Here is a 16,603-nt window from a genome sequence, read left to right as displayed (position 1 = left end):
GATCATAAAACTGCTGCAGCTAGAATGAAACCATTCGGCAAGTAATCAGCCAGAAACCAAACACGGTTCAGTGTTTTAAAGGGCAATTGCTTTCTTATTGATCAGTCTTTACATTCAAGTTGGCTCGGCATGGCAATATGGATCTCTATATTCACACATACTCACCGCACAATCCTATAGGGAAACAGAGTGCTTTGCCATTTTTATAAATAGGGTTAACTTCCCTTTATTACCATTTAAAGCCTATGGCACATGTAAATACTTCATCACCCATAACCCTTTCAATTGGAACATCAGCACAATGCTATTACAAATTATTAGACTACAGGGGTTTTGTTTGGGAAAATGTTACGCAGTCTGACAGCACTTTTTAAGTAGGGCAATTACAGTTAGGCCTTTAAATCTTTGGACAGAGACAACTTTTTTCTAATTTTGGTTCTGCGCAATACCAAAATGAATTTTAAATATAACAACTTTTGCAGGTGAATTGCAAAAAGAACTGCAAAAAGATTGCCTAAAAATGTAAGGAACTAAAGCCTTTTTTTAACTCAAAAGTAATTGGACAAATTAAAAAACTGAAAATAAAATGTTCATTTCTAAAACTTGGTTGAAAACCCTTGGCTGGCAATGACAGCCTGAAGTCTTGAATTCAATTCATGGACATCGCCAGATTCTGGGTTTCCTCCTTTTTAATGCTCTGCCAGGCCTTTACTGCAGCGCCGTTTAGTTGCTGTTTGTTTGTGGGTCTTTCTGTCCCAAGTTTATTCTTCAACAAGTGAAATGCAGCTCAATTGGGTTCAGATCAGGTGACTGACTTGGCCATTCAAGAATATTCCACTTCTTTGCTTTAATAAACTCCTGGGTTGCTTTAGCTGTATGTTTTGGGTCATTGTCCATCTGTATTATGAAACTCCTCCCAATAAATTTGACTGCATTTAGCTGGATTTTGGCAGACAGTGTCTCTGAACACCTCATAAATCATACGGCTGCTTCTGTCCTGTGTTACATCATGGATAAACACTAATGTCCCAGTGCCACTGGCAGCAATGTTAGCCCAAGCCATCACACTGCCTCCATCATGTTTTAGATGTGGTATACTTTGGATCATGAGCTGTTCCACGCCTTCTACATACTTTTTTCTTGCCATCATTCTGGTAGAGGTTTATCTTGATTTCATCTGTCCAAAATATGTTTTTCCAGAACTGTGCTGGCTTTTTTAGATTTTTTTTTTTATTTTTTTTTAGCAAAGTCCAATGTAGCCTTTCTATTCTTGATGCTTATGATTGGCTTGCACCTTGCAGTGCACCCTCTGTATTTACGTTCATGCAGTCTTCTCTTTATGGTAGACTTGGGTATGGATACACCTACCTCCTGGAGAGTGTTGTTCACTTGTTTGGCTGTTGTGAAGGGGTTTCTCTTCACCATGGAAATGATTCTGCGATCATCCACCAATGTTGTCTTCCGTGGACGTCCAGATCTTTTTGCGTTGCTGAGTTCACCAGTGCTTTCTTTCTTTCTCAGGATGTAGCAAAATGTAGATTTTGCCACTCCTAATATTGTAGCAATTTCTCGGATAGGTTTTTCTTTTTTTGCAGCTTAAGGATGGCTTGTTTCACCTGCATGGAGAGCTCCTTTGACCTCATGTTGCCGCCCCTAATATTCTGCCGCCCTAGGCCCAGGCCTTTGTGGCCAAATCCGGGCCTGGTTCTCCCTGGTGAAAATTCCCGGTGGGCCCAGGTGTCAGTGGGCCCTCTTGCTCACTGGAGAGAAGGATAGATGATAGCAGGTAAGAGAAGAAGACTAGTAGAATAAAGAGTCGGAGAATCTGAGAAGAGGAAAAATATATGGAAATTGGGTCTATGGTGTAAGGTTTTCTTGTGAGCCCCTGACATCCCAGTCTGACACTACAAGAAAATCTTACGTAACCTAATGGGTCTGTTATGCCATAGGAGCTTGGGCGTTCAAGCCTCCTCCCCATCACAAATGTGTCCATGCATATACAGTATATGTGCAATTTGCTTGCACATTGCCATTAGTGAGAAGAAATGGGAACTTTTCCTTGTAACTTTCTTTTAAAAGTCTACTGGAGGGGAGCAAGTATTCCAGAAATACAAAGACACGTTATCACTGAGTATAATATGTTAATGTGCTTCTGATCTGATGGCAGATCTCTAGATCTATAGCTCAAAAGTTGCTGGCTACAGCAGCTCTCACAGTCTGGTTTCTTAGGAGCCAGCCATCACGTCACTTCCATCATCAATGCCCTAGGCATCATGCAACATGTAGAAGGCTGCGAAATTCCTTCCATATGGAAACGTGTAAAGGTAACTCAAAACATTTCTTTAAAAAAGCATAGACCCCAAACAACAGACAACCAAAGATTTATTTAATGCTCTGTTGCATAGGTGCAATCCAGCACCCTGATAGTAGTTCATTGAGGCTTACTGGAGCAGGTATGGGATCCATTATCTGGAAATTCTTTATCCAGAAAGCTCCAACTTACAGAAAGGCCAACTCCCATAGACTTCATTTTATCTAAAAATGCCAAATTTTTTAAAATCATTTACTTTTTCGCTGCCATAATAACATAGTACCTTGTATTTGATCCCGACTAAGATATAATTAATCCTTAATGATGTTTACATCCAATTCTTTAGGTGCAAGTTCAGTGTGTTAGTTGACAAGAGCGCTGTGAGAACCATGTAACTACCACCATCCTCAAGGTTGTGGTAGCTCCAGGGTTGCCATGTATCAATGGATGCACTGTGTGCTCCTAACAATGCAAAAGTGCAAGGAGCAGCTTTAGGTAGAGTCAATTTGCTTAGAATTTCATAACTGACCACTACAATGAGTGCCTTTTGTATTTTTCCTTTGTTTCCATAAGCCTACCAGCTGACATATAAACTGAATAGCTCTGCTGAGGTATGTTTGATGTTTTACAAACCTGCTTCAAACAATGAATTATAGGATAGCCCTGCAGGGACCAATTCCACAATCCATACTACATAGGCACTGCTGATACATATTTCTTTTGTTTCTGGCATAAGCACAGACTCATATTCCTTGAGTGAAACGCAATTACATTGTTATGTTTCAGATGTTTAAATGCCAGAGACAGTGAACTAGTAGCACATTGTTCTAACACTACGAACAATGCAATTACTCCACAGTTATGCATTTAGCTTTGTTCTCCCTACTGTTCAATTTCCTATGCTGTAGAGGAGACACAGGAACAGAGCTGATGCTTGTGCTATTAAGTTGATTAACATTCCAAAATAAAATGAGGCCATTGTAGGAGCAGAATGGAAAAAAACAAATGAATATGTGCATGTGCAATTGCTGCTCTAATATGCCAATTAACTTGGTAACTCTATGGGGCAGATTTATCAAATTGTCAAATCAGCGTTTACTATAGAAAAATTCACCCATTTTCTATTCTTTCCAAAGGATGTTTTGAAGCGTATTTTTTCAAATGGTGAACTTTCACCCATTGATACACTTATAAAGAACCAAAAAGAAGGAATAGAAAGTATGTGGATTTTTCTGTAGTAATCTAACATTTTCATAAAACTGCCCCTTATAATATGAAGCGCTAAATTTAGCTTATTGGATTGAATATGGTCGGATTTTCTGTTTTTTGTTTGGAAATCCTTCTATATTGTTAGGTCTTCCACTTATAATACTGCTTAGGACAATGGCATTCGTTTTAAAAGGAAGTCCATACAATGCCACCCTTTACTTAACTACATGAAACTTTGTGCTGTAAATTGTGAATTGGTAGCCACATCTAAAACAACTACTAGAGAGACAGTGGAACAAATATGCATGGGTAAACCTTGTTTAATTTACTTTCATGAATGTCTTACATCAATTACTTAAAATAGTTTGTCCTAATAATTGTTAATGGATGTTGTTTCGGCCTTTTCTCCTAAAGGAATAATGCAGATAAAATACAAACAGGGAGTATTAGTCTGTGAGACCAATGGTTTGGTTTTAATGTATGAAGATCTATGTTCATCCCAATACATCCACATCAACATTGAACTTCCAACCACTTTCCTTTCATACAGTATCCACTCCCAGTGCCAGTTGTCGGACATTGCCAGATGGAAACTGGGAGTCCCCATTTAGATTTTGGGCAACCAGTGGATTCCAGAGAACTACCGAAAGAAGGTTATTGTGACATGGCTTATACCTGATTATTTATCTGAAGCATGCAGCTTATGCTGCCACATTATTTTTTCTACTGAAAAGAATTTTGATGCAGACACACCAATAAAATGTGCTCCATTAGAGTACACATACTATACGGATGCATTTAGGGCACAGAACCCACACTCCTTTTCTTACTTTAGACTGCAGTTTGACTCATGATAATTAAGGTTACCACTAGTGAGATCTAGGAAACCTATAAAAGTCTGACGTTCAAAGTGCATCATGCAAATCTACTTTTTACCCACTCCCCCGTAACCACACTTACTCAAGGTCATTGCCACAACGTTTCCATTCAATAAATAACTGAAAATAAAAATGCTTTACTTTTTACTTTTTTTTTTTACTTTACTTGTGTCTTCTGTCAAATTGCTGTGCTGTAAAGAAGACACACTGTCCTTTAGGACTTTGGAATATAACATTGGCCCTATCCTCATCTGGGAGATATAATAAAAGAGCAAGAAGCTTAAGCAAGAATTTAAAGATTTACTGTATTTTTTCCCCAGCCCCTCCCCAGTATGTGTCTCCTAAAATCAAAACACAGTATTAAACATATTAACTTTAAAGGGGTGGTTCACCTTCAAGTTAACTTTTATTATTTTATAGAATGGCCAATTCTAAGCAACTTCTCAATTGGACTTCATTTTTTCTTTTTTTTTTATAGTTTTTGAATATTTGCCTATTTTTTATAACTCTTTTCAGCTTTCAAACGGGGGTCACTCATCCCATCTAAAAACAAATGCTCTGTAAGGCTACACATGTATTGTTATTGCTATTTTTCTTATTCATCTTTCTATTCAGACCCTCTCATATTCCAGTCTTTTATTCAAATAAGTGCATGGTTGCTAGGGTAATTTGCTGAAACTGGAGAGCTGCTGAATAAAAAGCGAAATAATGCAAAAACCGCAAATAAAAAATGAAAACCAATGGCAAATTGTCTCAGAATATCACTCTCTACATCCTATTAAATCTTAATTTAAAGATGAATAACCCCTTTAAGCATGTGCAGTTAAAAACAAAGGACATTTCTAGCCCCCCCCCCAAACATCCACCAACCAGAAGTCGATTCTCTGAATTTCTGCAATAATTTTGTTTTCTATAACACCCCCACAATCCATGTAATGACTATGCACAGAGATCAATGACAATATGCTGATTACAAATCAATGCAACTTACTGGAAGGAGCAGCATAAGGTGGGTTGGAGATTTCTGCAGGACCCCAGCCTTTCATGTTGCAAGCAGAAACTTGAACATAGTATACATGGCCCTGGAAATAAAAACACAGCTGAGTAAGATAATTTGTGGCAGCAAACAATAATGTAGATCTATGTGCCTCATCTTATTGCTTTCAGAAGCATATTCAGAAGCTTTGCCATATAAAAAACTGCATAAATTACACACACAATGCAATATTTTACACAGCTCTTTATGCCTTTTTTTGGCGAATTTCATTTGACACAGCATAATAAATATGCCCCCTAGTGTCTTTCATCATTCAATCCACTGCCTGGTTTCCACTACCTAGAACCAGCCGCTGTCCATGTAGAGTGCCCCCTGCAAAGAAATGAGTCTACACTATGTTCCTCCGTCTCCAAAGGAGGAAAAGTACATGACACAGGAACCTAGGAGGAACAAGGGGCTGTCAAGGACACATTGAGCAATTTTTTTTTCTTCTAAAACCGCAACATAAAAAGGCACAGAAAATGCATCAAATTTATCTACTCTTGTTGCTTCAGCTTGGCTGCACTGTTACCTGTTTGGACACTGTTTTTTGCAAAGACAAATAATGATAACCACTAATGTGCAATTAGCCAAAGAGCCATGTGGCTGTTCACCAGTGGAAGATGCAGAAGCCGTATGCCCAGATACAGGTATGGGACCTGTTATCCAGAATTCTCAGGACTTGGAGTTTTCTGGAAAACGGGTTTCCAAATAATGGAAAATCAATTATAAATAGGCTGTAGCTCACCTTTAGTATATGTAGGTGGATTCTCCTGCAAGGTGTCCTGTGTCCACACCCAAATTGAATCAGTCAGTATTATAATAGAAAGCAGGACAAATCCAAGGCAGTAGCTATGACTGCAAAGTGCTTTTATTGGGGAAAAATGCTCCCTAGCATTTTTCCCCAATAAAAGCACTTTGCAGTCATAGCTACTGCCTTGGATTTGTCCTGCTTTCTATTATAATACTGACTGTCCAAATAATGGAACCCTGTACTAATAAATATTAATTAGGTTGTCTCTTACACTTTAAGGTAAACTTTAAATACAGCTTGACTTATACAGGTATGGTGCACGTTATCCAGAATGCTTGGAACCTGGGATCTTTCCGAAATTTGAATCGTCATACCTTAAGTCTACGAGAAAATCAATTAAACATTAAATAAACTCAGTAGGCTGGTTTTGCTTCCAGCAAGGATGAATGAAATCTCAGTTTGGATCAAGTACAAGGTACTGTTTTATTATTACAGACAAAAGGAAAATTATTTGTAAAAATGTGGGTAATTTGCAGAAAATGGAGTCTATGGGAGATGACTTTTCTGTTATTCAGAGCTTTCCCTTTAAACAATCCCATATCTGTATACTAAATTCCAGAGTGAGTACAGAGAGTAAAACAGAAAAACAGTGTGAAATTATAAACTTTTGACCATTTGGCAAAATATAAATAACAGACGGGGGGAGGGGGGCCCAGCCTTAAATTTATGGCAGGATTAACCATTAGTCATGCAACATTTACCCAATATAAGCAAGTCAGCCCTAGAGCAGACTCTGCAAATATGGAGGAACTCATTAAATATGACTTAAGAAGTCGCGTGACTGCTCGCTTTTAGGAAGACGACTCAGCTTATCAATCACCCAAATGATGTGGATAGCTTAGATGAAATCAGTCCCTAGAACAGATTTCCTTTCAGGCCCTATTGGTAATGGTAACCTAACCCTTAACTCTGACCTTGAGTTTGAAACTGAGCTGCTTGGCATTAAAACATCTGTCAGCTACAAAGCACTAAATGACGTGGCTAAAACTGGCTTCAGGACGCTTGCTTCTAGCATAACTATAGGGTGGATTACACCAAAAAAATAGTTAAGTCAAAAACTATTTCTCAATCACGGGTAAAATTCAGTACAAGGGAAGTGATAGGGAGTTAGGGGCTTTAGCCCAAGATGACGTTATTTGACAGAGATGAATGATTTAAGAATATGCTGCGCTTTAGATAAGGTCATGAAATAGAAGGATATGATGTAACTGAATTGCGAAAATACCCATTTTTAATGGCCTTATTTTAGCAGGGGTTTAGGCCAGATGGGCAACATCTTCAAAATGCTTCATTAATATAGTCAGAAATATTCTACAGAGGCTACAATATCTGTAGCCACAAGTATTGAATATTATTGAAGACACTTGTTCCAGAACAACACTGTCGTGACTAGTAATGTGCGAATTTGGGGTGTTTTGCTTCACCGAATAATTTGCGAATTTCCAGCGAAATTCGTGAAACATCAAAAAATTCTGGAAACTGTCTGTTTTTGACGCCGGCGTTCTGGCGAATTTTCACGGCAAAAAAAATTCCCGAAACAGTGCCGGCGCCATATTTTTGACACCGGCGTCTGTTTTTGACAACGACATCCTGGCAAATTTTCACTTTGGTTTTGCAAATTTATTCGCCGGCGGCAAATCGTGGGAATTCGCGCCTAGAGAATAAATTTGCCCATCAATAGTCGTGACTATTCTTTTAATTCTTTGTCTATATCTAGAGCTGCACCTATGAACCATGACAGGAATTTGTTTTACCAGGAACAAAGTAGCGGAGTTCCAGAAAAAAAACACGTATTTTTAAACAAAAACTAGCTTAACATTAGCTAGATAAAGCTAATATTAGCTTATTTTTCAAATTATTTTTCACAGCATTACATACAATGCCATATACAAAACTCTGCACAGAAGGGGCAACTCCTTACATTTTATTATAATCTTTAACCAGCTAGAAAAGGTGACAAATAATCTCTTTAAGGGGAACTACAGTTGACAAACCTTTAACTAAATATCCAACACTTACAAATAAACATCATGGTGATCTAGAGTATTTTATATAAGGATAGAAGATAACAGTGGGTGGGATTGTAGGGATATATAAAAAACTAATAAAAAACACTAAATTGCTGAGGAATAATAAACCCATATCAACCAGCCATAGTAAGTAACCCATATTTTATTTTAAATGTCTGACCAGTAAATATGATGCGCTGATCCATAGCTGGTCACTGTAGATATCTAGACCAATAGAAAACATTGCACCTTATATTCCAAAGTGGGTCGCGCACAGATTCTTTGGAAGACAAAGTCCCAGCATGCATCACTTCACAATGGAACAAGGTGAGGGAGGGGTTGCATAACAATATGAGTGTAAGGAGGCTTAGGTTTGTACGAGTTAGAGAGAGGCTATCATAGTTTCCTTTCAATCAGTAGAACCAGGTATATCCCTGTACAAAGTTCTAAAATTTCTGGAAGTTCAGATTTCAAAATACACCCAACTGAGTGAGTGCATGTCTAAAAGGGGGTGGGGTATATTTACCCTTTAAGCTCTCATTTAAACAAAATTCAAGCAGCATTGGCTGGTGTTTTACTTCCTTCATATACCTCAGAAGGGAAGTATTATACCATCAATCATTGTTGACAGTGTCGGACTGGCCCACCGGGATACAAGGAAAACTCTCAGTGGGCCCAGGTGTCAGTGGGCCCTCATGCTGCTAAACTATTGTCTTATTTCACGGTCATTCCCTATGAGAACAAAGTGGCTAAATAGGTGGAATAATAGATTATAGTATGTAGAGAAAAGAGAGTAGGAAAATAGAGGTTGAGTGAGGAGAAGAAGGAAATAGTACTGAGGGGGGGCCCCTGGTCTAAAAACTTTTGGTGGGTCCCTGGTGTCCCAGTCCGACAGTGATCATGGATATCTTCTGCCAACTTTTAATTGGGATGGGAATAAGAACATCAACTGAGCAACAGCTTTGATTCTTATAAAAACACTACTTGGGGTCATTTATAAACACTGGGCAAATTTGCACCTGGGCAGTTACCCATGCCAACCAATCAGATGTTAGCTTTCATTGTTTTCCTTGCAGCTGGCTGAAATATATGTAATCACTGATTGGTTGCTATGGGTTCTGATCTCCAAATGTACAAGCAAACTGTATTTTGCTATTTATGCCAGGCCAATGGCATTTAATAATTGTTCTGACCAATAGCAGAGCACATGACTGGTGTTGCCAAGAGACCACAATGATATAAACAAGGTAAGAGTCATTGGAAAGGTCTGGCACTTACCATTCTGAGGCCAGCAATTGTACATCTTAAGGAGTGAAGATTATCCACGATTAATTCCCCAGCGATGGAAGAAAAATCTGAGCAGCAACTCCATTCAACTAGAGAGACAAGGGAAATTTGATCAGGATGGATGTCAGATACGAAGCTACTGGTTTCAGACATATTAAACTTATCAGTATATTTTGGAGTCGTCATGTGTAAATTGCTTTATAAATTGTTTTATATTCAGGGTATTATGGGCTCAGAGTTTTGACTAAAATATCATAGCAGCTTTTCAGTAATGAGAAGTAGTAGGAATAGTTCTAGAATTATTATTAGAATTATTTTAGGTGTAGAAGCTGCAGTGATCCAAAAGTTTGGCATTTGGTAGACCTACAGTACTATGGCACAGGGCAGATTTTGTCATCTACTGCCCCTTAAGTAAATCAGACAAGTTATCCACTCCACCTATTCTAAATCCATCAAATGAAAAGTGCACAATTTAGGGGTTTTGTCTCCAAGAGGCTCTTGTCTTTACTCAATGTTTGTCCAAAAGGTCACTTTCCATTCAATAATAATAAGGTTGGTGACAGGAAGAAAAGCCAAGCTGTCTGCTGCTGATTTATGTTGGATAGCACCATAGCCATAATGGTTAAAAATTTTTAGCGGTATGGGATCTATTATCCATAATCATAAGGACCTGGGGCTTTCTGGATAAGGGATCTTTCGGCAATTGGGATCACCATTCCTTACGGCTACTAAAAAACTATTTAAACATGAAATATACCCAATAGGATTGTTCTATACGGATTAGTTATTTCTTAGTTAGGGTCAAATAGGAGATACCATTTTGTTATTACTAGGGATGCACCGAATCCGAATTCGGTTCGGGATTGGCCTTTTGCAGCAGGATTCGGCCAAATCCTTCTGCCTGGCCGAACTGAATCCTAATTTGCATATGCAATTTAGTGCCGGGGATAGAAATTGCGTGACTTTTTGTAACAAAACAAGGAAGTAAAAAATGTTTTTCCCTTCCCACCCCTAATTTGCATATGTAAATTAGGATTCGGATTCGGTTCAGTATTCTGCCAAATCTTTTGAGAAAGATTTGGGGGTTCGGCAGAATCCAAAATAGTGGATTCGATGCATCCCTAATTATTACAGAGAATAAGGAAATTGTTTCTTTATTTTAAATTTGAATTAGCTGAATTGGAGTCTATGGGAGATGGCCTTCATGTAATTCAGAGCTTTTAGTGTAGAGCAGGTACTCAAAGAGCAGTCTTCCAAACAGACGTGAAAAATTCAAAAGTCGTTTCTGGATAACAGGTTTCCGGATAAAGGATCCCATACCTGTATATGATTGGACTCCCACTTTGTTATAAGAATAAATGGCATCCAATCTATAAAGCAGGCCAGGAGTACTGTTTTGTGAAAGACAAGAAGACACAACCAACCAGTAATAAACTAGTCTAAACAAGAACTAAACTTACTACAGGATCCATTATCCTGAAACCTGTTATCCAGAAAGCTCCGAATTATGGAAAGGTTGTCCCCCATAGACTCCATTATAATCAAATAACCCAAAGTTTTGTTTTCCTTTTTCTCTGTAATAATAAAACAGAAACACTTGTTCCAAAGTAAGAAATACTGTAAGTAATTATTGGAAGCAAAAGCAGCTTATTGAGTTTATTTAATAGTTACATGATTTTCAAGCAGTCCTAAGGTATGAAGATCCAAATTACAGAAAGGCCGTTATCTGGAAAACCCCAGGTTCCAAGCATTCTGGATAATACGTCACATAACCATTTTGGTTTTTCCAGCTCATCTCTACAGATTTTTAGGAACAATACATACACACAAAATATTTTAACGATATCTCTTTCAGTTTAGGACTGAATGCTGAGCACTTTGCAACAGTTAAAAGAAGCCCAGTGTAGGTGAGGGGTGGTCATTATAAGTATATGTATTTGAAGCAATATATCAAGAGTTAAGGCAGCTGAACTTACAGTAATGTGTACAAAATATACTGATCACAGCAGAGACCACAGATGGTCTAATAATCTCTGCAGACTGGAAGAAAAAACACTGATCAAAGAGCCTTTGGGCGGCTAATAGGAAGCACAGATATGCAGCCCATGAGTAGTCTGAGAGCTTCTGTGAAGGAACTTGAAGGATAATAAGAGCTAGCAATGGACATAATGAAAACAGCAGAGATTTTTCCCATGTTCCCGAGAAATATTTCCTCCGTGTCCGGCTTATTTGGTAGGACACTCGAAATCTGATTGCAGAAGCAGAGACCAGATCAACGTTAAATTGACTGGAAATTTTAATAGCGACATCCTCAAAATGTATGTGCTTAGAAAAGAATGTCTGCAGTAACGCCCTGAAACCTGAATAAAAGGAAGGGAACATACAACTTAACGATGGATGTCTCTTGGCGGACCCATTGATGTCAGTTTATTTCAAGCAGTTTATATCTTTGACGGTCCTAAGATATTTGAAATCCATGCACTGTCACAGTATATTAGGTTGAAAATACCCACAAGTCCACAGAGTTGAACCTTTCCAAAACACCATTGAAATTACAAGCATAGCTGAGCAAACCACTGGAGATTTGTTTTGCAGACATTTTCCAAAAGCTTATTTTCCTGCTGTTTCACAAGTCAGGCCCTCAAAACTATTGTGTCACAAGAAGGATAGGCCTTTATAACTGTTACCAACCTTTATAATGTCATGCAAACATATTTCACTGGTTTCTTAGTAAAAACTTGTTTTGCCAGCTGCAAAAATATACATTAATCTGTGCTAGCATTTCACAATTCATTTTGCTTTTCTGAAAAAACAAAACATAGCCTTTCGCATCGTGAAAAACCATTATCATGCGCCTGTTGCCTTCCACATTAACGAATGATATGGGAGCTTCATCTTTTGAGGGCGATGTCTAGGTGCCATTAGTAAAGCACAGAGGAGCAAATTAAATTAAAAATACATCTCTTTATTCTCAACAATTAAAACATGTAATATTGATAAGTAGTGATGGACAACATTTTTTTTGCCAGGTCTCGCAAAGAATAAACCCTCATAGACTCTAATATATACTAAAAAAAAAGTTGCATCGTTTAGAAAAAGTTGAGCAAAAAGGGGTCAGATTCGCCCATCACTATCCATAAGTTGGTGTCAAAAACTATACTCTATCTGGCACAGGACAGCAGCCTACCGCAACACAAAAATGGCAGTCCTCTCATAGAGAAACACATGGGAAATCTAGGCACAATATAGAGCTTTTACAACTATAATAACTGTCTTTGCATGCACTTTATAACTGTTTAAAAGTAAGTGCCCAATGCTTTTACATTACATCTGATCCCTAGAAGTTATCCAAGCAAAATATCGACTAACAGGGTCAGCTTGATGGACCCAATTTTTTTTTGAATGAATAGTTTTATGGCTGAAATTCCATAGAAACTTAACATAAATGCTTCTTTGTGTGAGAAAGAAAGCTTTGATCAAAAATTTAAAAATTTAAAAAACCTTAATCTCACTAGTGAGAATACCCAGACTTCACTTTTAGTATTTTTTTCTGGTTCCATTCATCTCACATTTACCATCATTCCCATCAATTATTCTTGAGTTCCCATGGTCTCCTATGGTACCATAACTCCATGAACCCTTGAAAATTCTCAAGTGGAATGACTAAAATATTTCAATTTAAATTAAACCATGCTGATGAAAATGGCATAAACTTCCAACTCAAGAGAAGTGTTTTTTTTTTAATTTGCCCTCCCCCCCAGTGATTTAACATTTACCGTATATACTCGAGTATAAGCCGTCCCGAGTATAAGCCGAGGTACCTAATTTTACCTCCAAAAACTGGGAAAGCTTATTGACTCAAGTATAAGCCGAGGGTGAGAAATGCAGCAGCTTCTGGTAAGTTTCAATTAAAAAATTGAGGGTTTCTGCTCCCATTGGAGGTGCCGGTGTCTCGTTTTTGGATGCCGGCGACCATTCTTGGACGCCGGCGAATATTCTTGGAGACTATTCTTGGAAGCTGGCGACTATTCTTGGACGCCGGCGACTATACTTAGGCGCCGGCGACCGTTTTTGCGCTTGACCCCAGTATAAGCCGAGGTAGCGTTTTTCAGAATATTTTGGGGGCTGAAAAACTCGGCTTATACTCGAGTACTCCTGCCAGTCAAGAAAGTTGTAAAAGAATTACACATTTATCAAAGCATTTCCACCTTTTACACCTAATAGGAAGTTGGTCCTCCATTTTTTGATTAAAAGAGCCTCTACTAAAGTTGATACTCCCTTTGCTGCTGAAAGTGCCTCTACACTTTGGGAAGCCTTTCTATTAGATGTTGCATCATTATTGAATTCGGCAGACATTGATATGCCTTGAATAAGCATTCCAGTTTACGCCACAGTTCAGCTGGGTTGAGGTCAGGGTTCTGTGTTGGTCATCAAGTTCTTCCACCCCAAGTTTTGCAAACCAATTAAGTATGGAGACGGAGACGTTGACGTGTTTAAACAGGGAAGGGCCTTCTCAAACTTTTGCCACAAAGTATGATGCATGGACTTTTTCAGAACATCATAGTATGGTACATTTGGCAGAAAAAATAGGTGTGGCTTAAATAGCCAAATTCAAGAATCAGAAAGTTGTTGACATATACAGTATTTAGTCATAATGCATCTCTAAGTGCTTGAAGTTTCAATACACAGTTAGAATTAGGCCTCTCCACAAACTGATTAAAATCTATGAATTGTGTTATTTATTTCTCCTTTAAGATGGAGTGTTAATCTCTCTATGAAGTGTTACCTACCTCTCCTAACTACAAGTCTGAAACCTGACTGCTTTGGTGAATAATGGTAGCAATACATAGGCAAATTTTAGCTGCTGATTCGGGCCCCTGCAGACTGAGTCAGCAGGTTATTTGCTCATGTATGGAGCCATTCAAGGGGCCTGCCTAAATGATATCTGGCTGAAAATCACCCACATATGAATAGTGCAAAAGAAATCCCTTAACTGGTCAGTAAGAAGTAATTACTTCTACTAAGTAATTAGTAGAAGTCCCAGCAGGGCAAATAGCACATAAACAATCAAATGAAGTCCCTGCCCCAATTGCCTGCATTTCAGTTGTTGTGGGCATATCCAGGAAAGGTCCTTTCGTTTGCTTAAAGGGCAAGTCAACCTCAAAATTAAAACTTGCCTCATAAAATAAAATATAATTCTAATGACGTTTACAATAAACATTCATTACACATTTTCTGCAGTTGTATTATTGGTATTTGTATTGCTATTGAAAGCAGTGTCCCTTTCTATTCTGCCCTGGTGGCTCAGACGGTTGATACAATGTAAGACAAGTCAGCTGAATAACAGACCTGTCTTTGCTGGGGAATTAAAAGACTTTTGCAAAATTGTTTAAAAGTAACAAGCATGAGTTAAGCAAGTGCTGCTTAGCAATTGTTTTAACAAAACTTGAAGAGCATTGAACATTTTTAATAAATGTATATTGGAAAGTTACTTAGAATTATGATTTCTTTTATTAGGCAATAATAATTTAGCGGTTGACTTGCCCTTTAAAGATCGGATCTTTCAATACATGGCCAGATTAAGAATAAGGACTTTACTTAGAAACCGCATTGAAATAGGTAGCCAAATTGATGGCAAAAATATTGTTTAACTGGCCAAGAATAATTCTGTTTATTAAGATGCCGTTTCCTGCTCTGCCTGAAATATTTGCTTGTTGTGTCCATATTAGTTCATTCTTAAAGTTCTATGTAAAAAAATGAATTACTTACTAACCAATTAAGGGTTAAATTCTTACATTGGTCTGCCTTGGGCACTTTTACCTTAACCGAGCCTTAATCATTTGGTTCATTCAGTTCCTCCTTCCATCCATCCAGGACGGGGCGAGAGGGAGGGGAAAATAAACCTTGCAGCAAACCGTTTTGAAATAATTAGAACAAGATTTTTTCAAATATCTTAATTATGCTGGAGTCTACAAAATCTAAATCTCAATTAGTCTACAAGACAGAATCGACAAAATCCTTTTCATGTAGCAGTAATTGCAATTGAGTATACATTATTGTCTTCAATGACTAAAGCTTTGCCTGATTACTGTTTTGTACTTCTCTCCCCCTGGGCGGACATCGGGAATATGCATAACTGCTATATAGTTAATTCCATATGTGTCTAGCATGTTCAAGTGTTGAGCAGTATTGCTAGTGACATTCTCTTGGTACGTAGATTGTTTACTGTAGGGGCTCCCTTTATAATCCTGCCAATAAACAGGAATATTCTGTTTACTGCATCTCTGCTTCTCAAAAAAGTAATTATTAAATTCAGACGTTTCAAAAACAGACACAGAATGAAGTCAAATATCCAGCGGATGTTGATGTCAAAATTTTTCTTTAGTTCCCCCCCCCAGTGTTTTACATATTAAGGTATATTTAGCAATATTAAAACCTGTGAGGTGCTCTGACTTGAACAAAGTGGGAAACTGAAAATGACCTGGAATTGTGTGGGGATAGACATGATATATTTTGGAGCACAGTTAAAAAGTTTTTCACCCATAAGCTTTCAACAATTCTAACTTTTTGGTAACTTTATAAATCAGTTCCCGGATACATTCCCTTCCCAGAGACTATTATCCCACTGCTATTTTAGGCACCATCTCTCCCTATAACACCTGCTATCCCACACTCACAGTCCCTTCCCAGAGGACTATACCTGCTATCCCAAAGCCACAGTCCCTTCTCAGACACTATTATCCCACTGCTACACCATCTCTCTTTACAATACCAGATATCCATCAGTCACAGTCCCTTCCTAGAGTCTATTATCCCCACTTCTACTATAGGCAACATCTCTCCCTACTATACCTGCTATCCCACAGTCACACTCCCTTCCCAGAGACTATTATCCCACTGTTACTATAGGCACCATCTCTCCCTACTATACCTGCTATCCCACAGTCACACTCCCTTCTCAGAGAATATTATCCCACTGCTACTATAGGCACCATCTCTCCCTACTATACCTGCTATCCCACAGTCACAGTCCCTTCCCAGAGACTATTATCCCACTGT

General features: G+C 38.2%; 1 protein-coding gene across 2 annotated transcripts in view; it reads right to left on the bottom strand.

Annotated features, from left to right (window-relative positions):
• The window catches only part of LOC108701012 (ankyrin repeat and fibronectin type-III domain-containing protein 1), a 412,491-nt gene that overhangs the window by 106,572 nt on the left and 289,316 nt on the right, over positions 1-16,603 (bottom strand). For both annotated transcript variants that reach the window (XM_018235128.2, XM_041576478.1), the window contains exons 9-10: positions 9,536-9,633; positions 5,390-5,480 (exon numbers count right to left, since the gene is read on the bottom strand). In XM_018235128.2, coding sequence (XP_018090617.1) covers positions 5,390-5,480; positions 9,536-9,633 — 189 coding nt within the window. The remainder of the gene's footprint in view (positions 1-5,389; positions 5,481-9,535; positions 9,634-16,603) is intronic.

This window comes from Xenopus laevis, chromosome 9_10L (assembly GCF_017654675.1).
Source record: "Xenopus laevis strain J_2021 chromosome 9_10L, Xenopus_laevis_v10.1, whole genome shotgun sequence".
Taxonomy (NCBI): Eukaryota; Metazoa; Chordata; class Amphibia; order Anura; family Pipidae; genus Xenopus; species Xenopus laevis.
This window is presented reverse-complemented; position numbering and strand designations above follow the sequence as displayed.